The 17,513-nt window shown below is 43.2% G+C and overlaps 1 protein-coding gene across 1 annotated transcript; it reads left to right on the top strand.

Annotated features, from left to right (window-relative positions):
- The first annotated feature begins 3,048 nt into the window (after positions 1 to 3,048).
- Positions 3,049 to 16,183, top strand: LOC147046784 (BMP/retinoic acid-inducible neural-specific protein 3-like). The gene is made up of 8 exons (XM_085927834.1): positions 3,049 to 3,263; positions 6,932 to 7,122; positions 9,146 to 9,336; positions 11,789 to 11,894; positions 12,094 to 12,330; positions 13,348 to 13,570; positions 14,400 to 14,742; positions 14,979 to 16,183. The coding sequence occupies exons 1-8, from the start codon at positions 3,049 to 3,051 to the stop codon at positions 15,747 to 15,749; spliced, it is 2,277 nt and encodes a 758-aa protein (XP_085783960.1). The 3' UTR covers positions 15,750 to 16,183.
- Positions 16,184 to 17,513: the final 1,330 nt, after the last annotated feature.

A 17,513-nucleotide genomic window follows, 5' to 3' on the forward strand; every position in this document is an offset into this window, starting at 1 on the left:
CGGTGAATGATCTATAATCACCAGCAAAGCGTCATTTACTCTTTTCAGACGGGGACACCCTCGTAACACACACCATCTGACCTATCACGCTGAGACTAATACTGAACTTGGTTTTCACAATAGCCACCTCAGGGCAGAGATGAGTGTTTGCTCATATTTGATGCTGGTCGCTAAGCGAATGTACAGGAAGTAGCCTGGTGCCTCAACCTGGTTTGGGATTTCAAGTAGGCCACCATGTGAAGGTCCAGCCTTTGCCACATGGTAGCACATCCACGCTGAATGGTTTGATCAAAGCCGCCCAACAAAAAGCTTGTTATAGTCAAAGTCAAAGTCTGCTTTATAGTCAATTTCTTCACGTCAAGACAAACAAAGAGATCGAAATTTCATTTCCTACTATCCCACAGTGACAACACATATTACATATTATATATATATATAAAATATATTGTATTGGTTCACGGACAAACAAAACATTCAAGTAAACATCACAAAAAGTAAAAACAAGAAGGCACATACAATGAATAAATAAAAGCGATGAATAATAAATAAATAAATAAATAAATAAATAAATAAATAAATAAATAAATAAGAGGAGCAAAAATAGAGCAAGTGTGCATAGAGCAGACAGTCAGAATATAGTGCAATCTTAAGCGTTATCTTAAAACGTACTTGCTCGAAGATATGTTTTGGCCTGAGGTCTGATATCTCACAATCATTGTGATGTCCCATGTGCACACACATTGCAATCAGGCAGGTGCCAGCTTGGCATCCAACAATATATGGAGCAGATGTTGAATGTTTTGATTTGTCGGCATCTCCAATGAAATGGCTGCTACAATTCTCAAGAAAGATGAGGCCTGGGAATTCCCGTTTCTCATCAACGTGCCGTGTCTTCGAAAATGTGAAAGTCAAGCTCCAACGAGGCAGTTGGCAACCAAATCGCTGGAGGAAACCTGACATTTGGGGAGTAACAAAAAAAAAAATGAGGAACTGCCGCAAGAAGTTCAGTTTGCAGGTATTCCTTTCAAGTCAACCAATATAATCGTTTGCAATCGATTGCAGTGAGTTACTCTTAGTTATTCTTACTCTGAGTTACTCCCCTTCCTTTTATTTGACTTTTTTTGTGATTCAAAGATCTTCATGACATTTTGTAAATAGGCAAACAAAAAGTGAAAAGTGGTGCCCGCTTCTCTGAACTGAAAATGTCAAGCGTTGAAACGCCAATGGTGAATTGAATGTTTTGAAATGGTGTGAATGCGGCACACGTGGGAACACTTTGGATATTGTATGCTGAAAATCATTTTGCATGCAATTTAAACAGTGACATATTGTGCCCTTGCAAAGCGCTGCGCTCATGTATCTGATATCGTTCGAGCATCTGACAACAAAGGCTGAGCGCACGGCTTTGTCGGGAGATAATGTGATTATGACGCTGGCATGGACCTGTCTGACGATGATGAATGTTTGCCGACCGGGCCGCCACAAAAAAAAAAATGCGGGATGTGAGTCGGCGGCAGGGGGATTTAGAGATATTCCAGAAGGCAGAGGAGGACACAAGTGGGTGGCTTGACGAGGGATGAAGAGAACAAATGACGACGAAGGTGTTTGCGGGGATGGAAAAGACGGCGTAGACTGTTCTCCATCCACCATCGCCTTCATCCCTTTTCGAGACCGTCACAGGCGAGATTATAGGATTAGAGAGTCCTTTCCTACGACCGCCATGTTGTGTTGCAAAGTTAACACGCCGCACTACTCTTGATACGGCATGACCCGCACCTTACCTGCAACCTTGACGTGGGATTTAGTCAGAGCGGACCCTGACGCTTTTAGAACATAGCAATGATCCAGCCAATGGCCCAAAAATGAATTCATTGCTCATCGCAGGGGGTGTCGTGTTTTGCAAAGTGCTGCCCCACTTGCTGTGCAAAAGGAATGTGCAAAGCTTGATCTTAAACATCTCCTGAGATGCACATTTCACTTTTGGAGATAAACTATTGAACGCTGACAAAATGAGCACAGCTTTTGCTAAAGGATGTGTGCGCAAACAAATGAGTCAAAAGAGAATGGCAAAGCTGGTCGCGATTTTTGGTCTTTGTTTTCAAGGCTGCTAATGTTGCATAGGCGACTTCTATCCCATGCAATGCCGTTGCTTTTATTTTCTTTCCAGTGTGAAGATCACGGGGGTTGAAGCTTCACTTGTCTCTGCTTTGATAAACTCATCCAAAAATCATAATTTTCCTTCTTTCCTTTCTACTTTTGCAAGTAGTGGCTTCATTTAATATACATAAATTATGACTCCAAAGCTATCTTTGGCATCTTTGACTCCCCCCCCCAAAAAAAAATTGGGGAAAAAAATGCTTCTCGACACTTCCCTATAGAATCACGACAAGTACCTATGAGGGATGTGAACGCATGAAAATGCAAGTACGGCAATCCCAAAATTCCCAATTCTGTTTTTTTGCCTGCGAAGATACGGCACATCGTTTTGGCTCTTCTATCTATCGCAAACTTGATGTTGTCCCTCCACATTGCCCGTTTATTTTTTATTTTTTGGAGGGTAATGACTTTTGGCAGTCACATGCCTGAGTTCACTTGATAGATTGTTAGCTGAATACTGGAAAATAACAGGCCTTAACGCCTCACTGCAACACGCACGTTGCTGTGCAATGTGCCAGTCAAGGAGAAAAGGTGTGAAAGGTTGCTTAAACTGCTGGATAAAAGAAAAGACACAAACGAACTACCAGTAGGTGGTCGGAAATTCCTCCACTTTCATTTTCATCTCTTTTTTTTTTTTTGACAAGCTATACATTCATTAGAAACTCATCAGATCAATAATGTCGATATCTGATCTTGTTCTTGATCTTAATCTCTTCCATTTAGGTGCTGTGAGTCTTGAGGTAATGAGGGACTTTTTGCGGGAGCAGTGGAGGAGCCAGCTTGCAAAAAGAGAACGTGGCCATTAATGACCCCCCACCGACCGGCGTCTCCTCCTCCGCAGCCAGCAGCAGCAGCCGCCGCCTCGTCCCTCCGCAGCTCCTTTCATCTCTGATGGCTCGATGGCCCATCTTCAGCCTCGGCCTCCTCTGCTGGCTTTGTTTAGGCTCCGCGCGAGCGGCGGCAACAGCTCGGCTGCCAAACGACAAGCCCGGCGGCCCCTTAGATTGGCTGCTGTCTGACAAGGGGCCCTTCCACCACTCCCCGGAGTACATCGACTTTGTGGAGAAGAACAGGCAAGGCTTCTCCACCAGATACAAGATATACAGGTGAGTTGCAAGTGCTTGCAGTCTAACCAGGATTTTCCCCAATCATCACATTAATTAGCCTTTCTTGCAAATGAGGCAGTGATCAATGAAGCCTCCAAGATTGAAGACACTGCCAGCAATAAATTTGCTTTGATCAGCATTGAGAGTAGAAACAAGAAGTTTCCCCAAGTCAGTTTGTTTCTTAGCAGTCTGACTTTTAGATTTGCACTGAAAATATTTCAGCCCATTCAAATTTCGAATTGAAGAAATGTACATTTACGGAAGAAAATGAACCATACTCTTGTTAAAATTCATGATGCTGAGTTGTAGAAATATTGTGAAACATTATCCAACTCTCAAGGTATTTGGCGGACATTTTATGGTAACAACAGATACACTTGTCACCATGATTCTTCCCAGCTGCTCATCTTTTTTCTTGTATTCCTTCAGTGTTGCGCATGTCCTTATTGTGTTTGACAACCAGATGACGTACAGACCAAACTGCCAGATGACAATATGTCTTTAATTACGACACGCGGCGGAGAAGATGTGCCCGATTATTATTTGCCTCTTGTTATACAGAAAAGCTTTATCACAGCCGCCATTCACAAGATGCCAATCTCGCAAATATGACTTGCAGATGAAGAAAGTGGCCGGTTATCACTTTTTCGTGTAGTCGTCCTGTCAAATGCTCAAATTAATTATTCGGTTTTTTTCCGCCATGCCGTCTTGACAGCATGGCGGCGGCGCCGTGTTCAAATGAGTGAAGACGGTGTCATGAATGGCTTGGAATGATGTCGCCCGAGATGCCGGAAACGGAGAGCCACGTAACTAACTGTCTGGAGCTAACAGATGTTTTACGGTGTCGTTGATCGGGGCTTACGTCGAAGCGGTTTTATGTTTCCCTCCCTGGCAAAAGGTAGCTGAGTAGTGTGGGCGGCAAGATTAATAGTCTTATCATGTGGGCAAGTGATTAGAGATCTCTTAGTACTTATTACTCCACATGATCAGCGAGTCCCCTGAGAGGATTCTGTCAGCTGGAAGGTTGTGTTTGAAACCCTCCAGATTAGCACAATGTGGCAGTGATTAATAGTCATGATATTACAAGAAAAAGTCAGCCTAAAACGTAAATAGATTGTGAATTGCTCCAAATTAAATTCACTCAATGCAATCTGTCTCGCTTGAGTCGGATCAAGACAAGAGGATGGGCTGGCTGGCGGACGGGAACCGCTCTGCTGTGCACTCAATCAAACACGACTTGTCTTCACTGTGGCCAGCGATTGGCATCATATTTATTTCAAATAAGTAAATCAATAAATAAATAAATAAATACCGTAATTTTCTGACTATAAATTGCACCAGCCATAAAATGCACAATAAAGTGAAAAAAAACATATATAAGTCGCACCGGAGTATAAGTTGCACTTTTAACATAAATCAGTTTTTAAAACCTTGTGTCACTCCAAATCAATAAATCCTTCAAACGTGGGGCCCTTCGTCATCTTCGTCATCCCGTGATCATATCCTTTGTCCTTATGTAAACAACCGCCGCGCTGCTGACGTCACTTGCAGTTCAAATGACAGTAATCCTTTGCTACATCGCGGTTCGTTTATTGTGGTTTCACTACATCGCGGATTTTTGAATTTTGAAAAAAAAATCACATATAAGTCGCTCCTGAGTATAAGTCGCCCCACCCAAACTATGAAAAAAAAAACGCGACTTATAGTCTGAAAATTTAGGTAAATAAATAAATATTTTAGTAGCAACTTTCATCCCAGAGCTTCAGCACGTGTCAGCTTATTAAAATGGTAGCATTTACTGCTGAATAAAACCACTTTTCATACTTTTATATTCAACACAATTGAGAGTAGCATGTTGGTGTGGGTCCTTCAACCATTTTAACATTTTTGAAATTTGCATTTCAAAACTGAATTCCCTGATTTCCATTGATGTGAGCACACAAATACCATTCAAACAATTCAGGGTCATTTTCTAAATCTTAGTCTTAGTCTGATTTTGCAAGCAAAGCCCTCGGGACCTTCCTGTAATTAAGTGATGACTAAATAAATTGGAGTCTCTTTGCTTGATGTAATGTCTGTGAAGTACAATGAGCATCAGCACATTAGGCAAACCACAGGGGAGCAGGCAGGTGCTCTGAAGAGGTTTTAGCAAACGTTTTAGAGCCGATTCCTCAGGTGCTGCTTCTCAAGACTATGAATATTTTTATTGATGTACACTGTCATTTCTTCCCTCTGAATATTTCCTCGGGGTTTTCAGCAACTCTAAGTATCTCCACATACTGAATAGCCTGCTGACAGAAATTTAATTAGTTTTTCACAAGTTTCGAAAATAGCATATGCTAGAAAGTGATGGCATTCTTTGCACATCTATTGTGAAATAGGAATAACATATAAAGTCAAATTGGATCGCAGCCAGCTTCTTTTGTTGGAGACAATCGGAAAGAGAAGAGTGGAAACATTCTTTCCATCCCAAAAAATTCTCCTGTGAGCAGCCATTGTTTGGAAACCTCATTTGTTGCTGCCACTTTCTTCTGCCCGTTTTGGAACACTCAATCGTCATCTTCCAGACTGCTGGACAAAATGCCAAAGTCTCGAGTCGACCAAATGAGGTTTTTTTTGTTTGTTTGTTTGTTTGTTTGTTTGTTTGTTTGTTTGTTTGTTTTAAAGTTGCATACATGTGAATTCAAGTTGCATGAAGTCTTCTTTCCAAAAATTTACATCATTATATTCAAACCCTCATAAACATTTCTAGTTTGTGTAGTATTGAATGTAAGGTTAGCAGGTTGCTTCACAAATCTGAGAATACAAATTGAATCTTGAACTTGGAAGAAATGTAATCACTTAAACAAGTAAGCCGTGTTGCCGCCAAAGAGTCGAAGGGTGATGCCGAAACTGCTCACGATAACAACTTACAGTTACGTTGCAAATCAGGGTTTTCTTTTTTTTGATCCGGTTCGACTTGCGGGACAAACCATTTGGCCTCTCGGCGCTTTTATATAACCCCGCTTGCTTATCGCAGTCAATGATAACTTGAAGAAAACCAACGGCAGAGGGGCTCGGAGGATTTGTGAATTCTATTCTTTACCTGTCTTCGGCCCCTGCCGGCTTCTCTGTCTCGTTGCGCGAGACGTGCCGCGGCTTTGAATGGCGCTTTCATTCTGCAGCGCGCAACTCGACAGAAACACACTGTCCCTTTTGAAGAGGTCATTTGAACTTGAACGCCACCAAACCTACGGATGATTGTCTGCCATGATGGCGCTATTAACAAAAAAAACGTCACTTTCGTAACAGCCCGACATTTTCTGGTCATGCACCATTTAAAAAAATCTGAATTAATGTCCTTCATGTTTGTCATTTTTGCCTGCGTCAGTGCACTTTCCCTTCGGTTGAGACATAAGTGGCATGCTTAAGAGGCGTCCTTTCCTTGGAAATGCACTTCATAGTCAATGCGGCGTCGCAAGACATTTTACGGCGCTCCGTTTGTCACACGGCACTCTCCATTAATGCAGTCGGACATTTGTATGTGCTTCAACGTTTGCAAGTCATCGCTTCAATGCACCTAATCGCACATTTCCAGCAAAACCATGAAATCCAAATCTATGTCAAGTTCTTCAGTTAAGTCACAGAACTTCATACTTTAGTTTTTTTGTTTTGTTTTTTTAATGCAGGGAGTTTGGGAGATGGAAGGTGAACAATTTGGCATCGGAAAGAAGAGATGTCTCACAGTCTCCGTTACCTTTGACATCCGAGTTCATCAGGAATATTCGACTCCTCGGCCGCAGGCCCAGCGTGCAGACGATCACAGATAACCTGATCAAGAAATATGGGACCCACTTCCTGCTGTCCGCCACACTTGGAGGTAAACCGATTGGGAACGGATGTAAACTGAAGTTATATCACATTGGATTGTGTATTTTCAAGAATGATGACTTTTTTTTTTTTATCATAAATTTGAAAACATTTAATTAGTCACTGCAACAGATCGTAACAATCGGAAACTCTTGGACATTGCCATCAGCAATGTGTTAGTACTGGTTACATAAACATTTTCGTTTCAAAAGAAGCAAATAGCAAACAGAGTACATAGAATGAAACAATATATATAAAATTGACAGGAGTCCAAAAATGAAATAAAGTAACAAACCACATCTGGAAATAAACCAAAAGGAAACAAGACATGAATTGGGAACTGAGACAGCAACACAAACAGCAAACAAAGACTGAAAAAAAATGTTTCAAGTATGATTTCTTGGCAGTGCAGATGATGACTCAAGGTACAAGACATTCATTTAAGATACTGTGGAGAGCCAAACAAAATTTGCCAAGGTTTGCAGAGGAACACTTGACTTGAGACGTGCCTCTCTGCTTGAACACGGTTTCGATTGTTAGTCGACGTCCACACAATGCGACCGTCTAAGCTGCCTGGATCTCGGCCAGTACTTGGCCGTATGAAATGAAGGAGTTTGCATTGGATGCTTGCCAGATAGATGTCTGCCTGCCTGCCTCCAACAAAAGGACAGATGGACTAATGAAATTAATAACTCAATTGTCAAATTACGAGTCTGCCCTTCAGCAACTCAGTCCGAAATGTGTCGTGGAAAGAAACATGGTCTCTAAGTAACTAGGCTAACTGGCCACAACCACTGCAGTTTGTGATTAATACAGGTGGCCAGTATGCACGTATAACAAACACGTTAAATATCCCGACACGCATTGACCAAATCTCTTCCAACCATTTGCATTGCCCTCAAGAACAAAGTGACAGCAAGAGACGGTGGAGCCAGGAAAACAAAATTCCGATTGCTTGTAGTAAATCAAGTAATAGGTCGTGCGGTAACAGACCTTGAATGTGTCCATCTAAAAATAAAAAACAGCAGCAGTCACGTCGTAAGCGTTGTCAAGGAAATCCATAAACAAAGCTTAATGACATTAGCGACAACCTCCAGAGGCCACGCCATAGTGTTTAGTTTGAGGAGGAGCAAAACACTCATTAGCTAGAAGAATAGGACGGCCCAGCTGCCTTTTAACATACTACAGTAGACCGCCCTACAAACTTTGTCAGCATCTTTTATGCACACCGGATACAAAGATTAGGATAAAAACGAGGATCAGAAAATGCAAATACCGTATTGGCGTAGGGTCTGACCATGGGTGCAAGGATTTCATCCCGATACCTAATGGCAGTCAGACTGCCGTTCTCTAGTCTGTATAGGTCTGTTCGTCCCTCAATGGAAATGCCTCCCCAGACCATCACTGACCCACCACCGAACCGGTCATGCTGAATGATGTTGCAGATAGCATAGCGCTCTCCTCGGCTTCTCCAGACCCTTTCACGTCTATCACAGGTGCTCAGGGTAAACCAGCTCTCATCTGAGAAAAGCACAGGGCGCCAGTGGCGGACTTGGCAATTCTAGTGTTCTATGGCAAATGCCAATCGAGCTCCACGGTGCTGAGTAGTGAGCATAGGGCACACTACAGGACGTCGTGCCCTGAGGCCACCCTCGTGAAGTCTGTTTCTGACCGTTTGGGCAAAAACATTCACACCAGTAGCCTGCTGAAGGTCATTCTGTAGGGCTCGGGTAGTGAAAAGAGAGGGAGGAGCTTGAAATGGCCTCCACCTGTTGTTGCCCCTCTAGTGTACCTGTTGTTAATTCCATCAACACCAATGCAGCTGAAAGTGATTAACAACCCTCTCTGCCACATGCCTGACCAAAACCTTATCAGAAAAGTGTAATTGAATTCATGCCTGATAAAAAACAGTTCCTTTAATTTTTTGAGCAGTGTATATTTACAGCTTTAGATGAGTTTGCGTGTTGATGTCACCGTGAATGAAAGCTTGAAGGGCGTGAAAGTCACAACAACTTGTCGCTACGTTTGCACAGGAGAAGAAGCCTTAACGATATTTGTCGACAAGCGAAAACTCAGCAAGAAGGCCGAAGTGAGCGATTACTCGAGTAATTCGTCCAGCGTGACTCTGGAAGCGCTGCACCAGCTGGCTGCCTCCTACTTCATCGACAGGGAAAGCACTCTGCGCAAGCTGCACCACATCCAGATCGCCTCTACCGCCATCAAGGTGAGCAGACACGTGCAAATGTAGCCTTCCAAAACTTTGTGCTCCAAAGTAAAAGCCCAAAACTTTTACATGGGCCAACATGAAAGATTTCTTCTGGAATCCGGTTCCTTCTTTGTTGGCCGCCATAAAAAGAAAGACAGCACGGAGATGGCGCTTCTTATCGGTGTGCTCATGATGAGATTTAATCTCCAGCAGCACATTGAGTCAGCAGGAAACCGTGACGAGCGAGCGCATATGGCGAGGGGAAGATAAATGAATCTTGTGAAACGCTGCCAGTGACAGGTTGCTGCCACCGGTTGTCACCCTCAGTGAGCGGCGAGCAATTACGCCGACAGAGGAGAGGCTGACCCTCATTCCTGTCTTCTTCATTCTTCCACACATAGCTACCATGTTCAGAACCCGAATTAGCCTTTCTGTAGAACGTCAGAGCTCACCGGGCGACGTCTCGCCGCGTGCTCGGCGGCCGGAAGCAGAGCTGTGTTCCCTTTTGTAGCGACAGATGGGAAGGGGGGGTGTTTCATGCTCCAAAAGCCACTTGGCTGCTGGAACTGACAGGCAAGAAGAGCACAGAGATTCACCTGTTTCCATTTTTAAAAGCAGTCAAAGGGGAATAATTCCCCCCACTCTGTATATCATTTCCACGGGGCACTGACCCACACGCTAGCAGAACGGATCCCTCTAAGCTAAACAAGTTGAGCAAAGGGGGTTGGAAGGAAAAGCACAGCCACCCCCCCCATCCCCACCTCACTCTGCCGTCTGCATGCTAAGGTGAAATTGAAGCTCATTCTCCCATGAAAGAGCATCGCTGAAGAGTGCATTTCAAAATCATTGTTAACTGAAAAATGGGTTCACAATCCACCAGAAATAATTCAAATAAAAATTGAATTTAAAACAACAATGAAATGAGCATTAATACTAATATGGGTACGTATTGAACCAATCAATAAAACAAATAGACAATATCCATCTTCTTCCTTCCGTGTAGGATGCCAAAGCAATTTGGTTGGTCAGAATGAAATCATTTGACGGCTTGAACTAAGATCTAATTTTTGACGCCGTCACCACTTTGCCAGTTTGCGTCCATTTCTCTCTCGAGTTGGGATGTTTGCACATGATAAGAGAAGGCTCCGCCCCAGCAAAGCCGCTTTGAAATCTATCGGCGATGTTGGCTCGCTCGTTAATGCTCAGTCGATGGTGTGACCTTTTCTCCGCTAAACATGAGCGAGGTGCTCCAGCCGGATCCATACGTCTCTAGCACTCTTGGATTGATGACAAGCAAACTTCACATCCGTCACACTCCCAAAGCGTCAACATGAAACTTGATTCCCGATTGTACATTTGAAGTTCTTTTGTCAAATTTTTACCTCCTCATTCTCACATTTTTTTCATGGTTTCTACCCTTCAATTTTTCTTTCAATGTCTGTGCCGACGACTTTGATATGAATGCGTCACGGCCAGAGACGATCCCCCACAGTGCATTTCCATACATTGAGCCAATAATGTTCTAACTGCTCTTTCTCATATAATAGCAGCTGCGACGCAAGCTGGAAATTGAAAGCTCTGCTCATCACTCCATTTTTTTCTTCTACCATGCACTGTATCGTGTGGCATATCAAATAATACCTTTATATGCTTTCAATATTCATCAACCCCAATGCCGGTGCTGTATCTCATTTCCTCACATTGATGTCAGCAATAAAATGCATCATGAAAGAAGCAGTGCATTTATCATGTGATAGAAATATTATTGGAGAAGAATTGCAGTCAAATTGTGCTCCCCCCCTGCCCCCACCCTTTTTTTTTCTTTTCCTTTGCGCTGCTGTTGTGCGACCTGTTGTGACTCATTTGAGGTCTTGTGCAATTTGGGATCGCTGCTGAGCGGCTGACTCTCTTTGTTTGACCTCATCCATCAGTCAAATTAGACCAAGTGGCAAATGACAAGCGCGATTAGGACGAGTGGCTGAACAAAGTGGGGTGTCTCGGGCCACAAAGAAAGAAAAATGAGAATGGCTGTGGCTCGAGTGCTTGGGAGCTGCCTTATGCCAAAGGTCAAGTGAAACATCCTCAATCAGACATCAAGGCAAATTAAGGCAGAGCAACATTGTGTTTGTTTATCATCCGTCACCTTTAGCCACTTTTTACCGAGTCTTAAAAAAGGTCGCCATGTTTTTGAATTTTTTCGCTGCGACGATTGATGCATCGTACTTAATTCAAACGGGGCATACAGGGTGAAACTTATGTTGGCTATCTAGGATTGTTTGGTTAAAATAGCCCACGTGTCCACATTTGACGTCCATTGAGTTTCTGTAAAAGAGAAAGTGGAACATATTCAGATTTGTGACGAAAAAATATTTGACCGAGCCAAGCACTAATATCACCCAAATGACCGGCATCTTTATTTTGACTTGCATATTGCGTTTTTTTTTTCCTCATTTTTTTTCTTGTTGCCCAGGTGACGGAAACTCGCACTGGTCCCCTTGGATGCAGTAACTATGACAACCTTGACTCTGTTAGCTCAGTGCTTGTTCAGAGCCCTGAAAACAAAGTCCAGCTGCAAGGTTAGTGTTCTTTCTCCACATATAGAATGATTTTCTTTTTATTCTCAATGATATTAATTTCCTGAGTCCTTCTGAATATCGGATATGTTTGCGTTACAAAACACCGACCAACACAATCTCATATCACGGTCGATGTCGAAAAAATCTCCGAAACCCGGCGTGACTTTCTAGCTGTACTCAAGCGAGCTCGGCTCGGCAGGTTTGCAGACGGTTCTTCCGAACTACTTGAGGGAAGATTTTGTGCAAGCGGCTCTCAGCTACATCGCCTGCAACGGGGAAGGCCGCTTTGTCTGTAAGGACAACGACTGCTGGTGTAGCTGTGACGCCAAGTTCCCACAATGCAACTGTCCCTACACCGACATCCAAGCCATGGAGGAGAGTCTGGAGAGAATCACCCAGACGTGGGCACAGCTTTACAAAGATTTTGAAGAATCAGGTGAGAACGTCCTCTCGGGGATAATCAATTCTTCATATTCATGCCCTGTCATGCAGCAAAATCAAACTTTCCAGTAATGAATTATTCATACGAATTGCTAAGCATTACACCTTCAGTGTCATCTTTACCATCTTTTGTTAGTCCTTGATCTGCAACTTAAGGTGAAATTTAAGTGGCTGGGTTTTTTTTTCTCCCCCCGGTGCAAAGTCTGTATAGGACACATTCAAAAGATTTCTTAACCAAGCAGGGGAAAAAAAAGCAACAACAACTTTTGCCTCAAGTAGTTCACAACATGTCAGGAGGAGATTAAACAGCAATAAAAGGCTATTTTATTCCACTTTCCAATTGCTGTGGAGAAATGCTGGAACGGAAGCTGTTAGCATAATGTTTGCTTATTACTGCCGCTTCGGTGATTATTCCTCAAAATCAAATGGTGACGGAAACTTTTTTTTAAACCTCTCATTTGAAATATGCCCAAGTGCAATTACTTTCAAAGTTTAGGCTTTAACATCCAGGTGGAAAGAAGGTCGAGCGCCTGCCCGGAATCCAAACATCCAAGGTGTCATTATGTCCTTCAGCAAAGGATATCAGTGATTTCTATAGCGACACCTTATCAGCACACATCGTGCTCGAGCCACCAAACAATACGGAGAATAAAAAGCAGCAGCACAATATTTGGTCAAATGCTGAACAGCTTTTTTCAGCCCGACCCACTCTTTCATAACCTTATATATATTCGGATATGGAATATGAAATGCTGCAGCCTTGATGTTTCTGAAGTCAGGGATGGGTGTGAGCCACTCGACTTTTTCTCAAGTCATCCGAGCATGCTTCCACCTTGCATTGTCACACTGAGACCGAAAAGGGCCTCCGCCACAAAAACGCGATCATTGAGTGTGACAATTGAAGCGGGACTAAGTGGTCTTGACACAAGCCTTGATGGATTTAATTGAATTAACCCAGGGGAGGGATTTCCGGAACCTTTATCAATCGGGTGTGTGCTTTCTGCTGTTGCAGATGAATTCAAAGGCTTCCACGCAAGGCTGCCCCAAAAGCATTTCCTGAACATCTCCACCATCCAACACTTGTGGTCACTCGACGCCGTGTTCCACGGCCGATATGAGCAGTTGGAGAACAGCATGCGCGTCATTGCCAAGCGTGCAGAGAGAGTCATCTTTAAGCTCTTCAGTTTGAGTAAAAGATGTCACCGACAGCCGCAAGTTCGATTGCCAAGAGAAAGGTCAGCAAAAAAAAAAAGGAAAAAAATCATAAATAAATAATAATAAAAAAATATATATATTTATATAGTATATTTTAATATACATTCCTTGTGAGTGCCACCCAAGACTGGTTTAAAACTAAGCAAACGTTTAAGGATTAGCATAGTACATTTGATTCCACAGTAAAGTAGCATCACATCTTCAGAGTGAAACAAAACTGAAGCGAAAAGATTAAAAAACAAAGCAGCAGCTGCCATGCATTTCCCTCTGTTGTAAGCGACAAGTTGATCAGGCATACGTAAAAGAATCAGTCAAGAAAGAGAGAGAGAGAGAGAGAGAGAGAACGCACACCTGGAGCTTTCTTGTGTCACAAATGCAACACTTTTTTTTCATTTACCATTTACAATTACCTTCCAGTTTTGTGTGTTAATTATGAAATGTGAATGCCATCAGTATCATTCACAAATAGCTGCTAGGATTTCCAACCAAGACATCTTTTTTTATTGTGTCTCGTCCTCATGTTTAATCACCGGCCGTGAGCTCGCAGGCAGCATTTTTTTTCCCCCAACATAATCAATAGCATTAGAAACACTAATGGGCCTTGATGATGAATCATATCATGATGATCCCTCTGCAGCAATCGAGGCCAAGAACTCCAAATTCAAGTCACTTAAGAATGCAATTATTTGCTTTGAGAAAAGGGACATTTTAAAGTAGATATAATCCAATACATCCGGTTCGGTTTGTGCTCTCACTCTAAGCTTGTGAATATGTAAATTTGTCTGGCATGTCGCTGCTGCGAAAGTGGAAGGATAAAGTGTGTTCTTTGTCTCTTTTCCCCCGCTGCAGGTCTCAGGCCTACTGGCTGAGTCATTTCCAGTCTCTCTTGTATTGTTCCGAGAACAACCAGCTCGGCGCCTTCTCCGAGGAGCTCCACAGCTGCAGCTGTCGATACGAACACGTCCCCTGTCAGCTCCCTCCGCCCTGTGCCGTCGGCGAAGGCTCCGCTTGCACCGAGTGTGCGCCAGACAACCACACCCGCTGCGGGGGCTGCAACCAAGGCTTTGCCCTCCTACAAGGGCTCTGTAAGCCCATGGTGGCAGATTCCACAGAAAATTACTTGGGCTTCGAGACAGACCTTCAAGATTTGGAACTGGGCTACCTTCTGCAGAGATTGGATCGTAGTCTCGAGGTAGTTTCAAAATCTGTTGACTCATTTGTACGAAAGCCAAAACATGGAATGATACTAATCACGATTAAAAATTCGAAATCGACCAGCACACAATTTGTATTGTTTGATTGGTTTATTCATTTGAATAGGGTCAATGCACATTCATGTAAATATACCGGATTATAGTGAAACAAAGAGAAAGGATCTTTTATGTTGCAAGTTCAGGTCCTTACTGTGCTCTTCATTTTCTTCTTCAGGTTCATGCAATTTTCATCAGCAACGACATGCGTCTCAATAGCTGGTTTGACCCATCTTGGAGAAAGCGTATGCTGCTGACTCTGAAAAGTAACAAGTATAAATCCAACATGGTGCACATGCTGCTGGGAATCTCCCTTCAGGTTTGCCTTACCAAGAACAGCACACTGGAGCCCGCGCTTACCCTCTACATTAACCCCTTTGGAGGGAGCCATTCCGAGAGCTGGTACATTCCCGTCAATGAGAACGGTTTTCCTGACTGGCAGGCCACAAAGTTGGACCTGCCCTTTGACTGTTACAATTGGACTCTGACCCTCGGAAACAAGTGGAAGACGTTCTTCGAAACCATCCATGTGTACCTGCGGAGCCGAATAACTGCACCAAACGCAGCCAACGACAGCGTCTACTACGAACCGTTGGAGGTGACCGATCCTGGACGCAATCTGGGCTACATGAAAATCAACAGCATTCAGGTCTTTGGTTACAGTATGCACTTTGACCCAGAGGCTATTCGTGACTTGATTCTGCAACTGGACTACCCGTACACGCAAGGTTCCCAGGACACGGCCATGCTACAGCTCTTGGAAATACGTGACCGGGTCAATCGGTTATCGCCACAGGGTCAACCCAGATTGGACCTGTTTGCCTGTCTCCTCCGACACCGACTGAAACTGACTGCCGGCGAGGTAGCTCGCATTCACGCCTCCTTGGAGGACTTTGTCTCCCGTCTGCCTAATTCCGTGGATTACGAAAGCATCAAGCTTTGCAGTTAACGGCTACTGGAAGCACACTCTGAATGCTCACGTGAATATGAAGGTGACTTTCTCGGACACACCTGGTGTCTTTGTTTACTTGTGTTCTGTCTTTGAACAATGTAGTGTGTTTCATCATGAGTGGACCAACTGAGGGCAGCTGCAGAATGTACTCTGTAAACCACACTTGAAGACTCTCATATGATGGTGGAAGTACAAGTACGGCATACTGCGCTAGAAATTCTGATTCCAGAAATGGTCGGCAAACCGAAACGTTGTTGAGAAGACTGCTCAAAGCACCGAACCTATTGAATGAGCAAAATCGATTGATGGTAAAATGTTAGTCTGTCGATTTGTAATTTTTTGATACGTCCCTTTGCTTCAGTAACAGTGCACTTGCCATCAACCTCAGAATGCAGAGGTGTCAATATTTTGTAGATAAATTGATATTAAAACACACGTAACAGATGCTGGACTGATTTTTCCCATTTCTTCATTTTCGAAGCTCCAATTTAAAACGGCACTCAAAACATTTTAGTTTTTTTCTAGACTGGTTACATGTGTAGACAACAGATATGCAGCTCATCGTAAATATGTTGAGAAATATTGAGAAAAATTGCCATCCTCCGATATGCTACCATTTCCGAAAGAATTTTGCTAGGAAAATACTGGAATGCACTGAATCCATCCCAACGCAAATTCTGTTGCAAAAATTCCGTGCGATATCCTCCCCAATTGATGATTTATGGCATAAGAGGTGGTATTTTCAGTTTTAAAGGCCATATATTGGCAGACATTTAAAGGTCAGAACGACTGTCATCAAACGGAGCGTTTTGCCTTCCACTTAGCAAGCATAATGGATGCTGTGCAGAGTGGCATCCAACATGCAACTATGGAAAGGCTCCAAAAGCAATGAATCATGGCGAGCTGCTCCCGCACCAAGCCGATGACGCTCAACTCAAATGACTTTAGGTAAACATTTGATACATTTTGCTTTCATTATGGGGCAAATATGAATGAATAGTAATAAAAATTGCCAGCAATATCTTTATTTATTTATTTTAAAGTAAAGGCAATTTTTAATTTTAGTACTGACACAAGTTGATGCACAAGTTGTTTTTGCAGGCCGCACAAACTGATGTGGTAGGCCGCATCTGGCCCCCGCGCCTTGGGTTTGACACCTATATAATACCCAATGAAATATTATGAAGGTTTACTTGATGTCGTGGCTCTGACTAAAGTGTTGCCAATTATGTAATCTACTTCTGACGAATGTGAAAAGTACGAGCGAGGATGGCATGAAAGATTCACGAAGGTTGAAAATGGAACCCTCTGCAATACTCAAAGTCACGGCGAGCGGGCCAGGCACGAGCGATTTCACCACCGAGACCAATTGAGCGATCCGTTGAGAAATGTCACTGACCCGATCGGTTAATGACTGACTACCCGTGCTTACCATTGCTTACCATTCCTTACCCGTGGCCTCCCAAATACATGGTGAAGTTTTGTCCTAAAAAATGTCTGAAACAAGTCATTCTTCATCCGTTAGAACACTTCAACTAATTTACATCTTACCGCCCCCAAAGCAAATCCACTTTTATGCTTTTAGCAGTCTTTCAATGTAAGCAATGACAGAGAGTCGCTTTTTCACTTCCTTCTGTCATTATGCTCTGTTTATATGGCAATTGTGACTGCTCAGCCCCTATTATGACTACTCAAGATGAAATGCGGCTTTTACATTAGAGCTATAAGAAAATCCACATTATTGGAATCCACAAAAAGAAG

Source organism: Syngnathus leptorhynchus, chromosome 13 (genome assembly GCF_054491065.1).
Source record: "Syngnathus leptorhynchus isolate UIUO chromosome 13, UIUO_Slep, whole genome shotgun sequence".
In the NCBI taxonomy this organism is placed as follows: Eukaryota; Metazoa; Chordata; class Actinopteri; order Syngnathiformes; family Syngnathidae; genus Syngnathus; species Syngnathus leptorhynchus.

Excerpts from the sequence above, each read along its gene's own strand:
- LOC147046784 (XM_085927834.1), top strand. The coding sequence starts at position 3,049 with ATGGCTCGATGGCCCATCTTCAGCCTCGGCCTCCTCTGCTGGCTTTGT. Across the intron at positions 9,337-11,788 it reads TCGCCTCTACCGCCATCAAG|GTGACGGAAACTCGCACTGG; the intron begins GTGAGCAGACAC and ends CTTGTTGCCCAG. Across the intron at positions 11,895-12,093 it reads AAACAAAGTCCAGCTGCAAG|GTTTGCAGACGGTTCTTCCG; the intron begins GTTAGTGTTCTT and ends TCGGCTCGGCAG.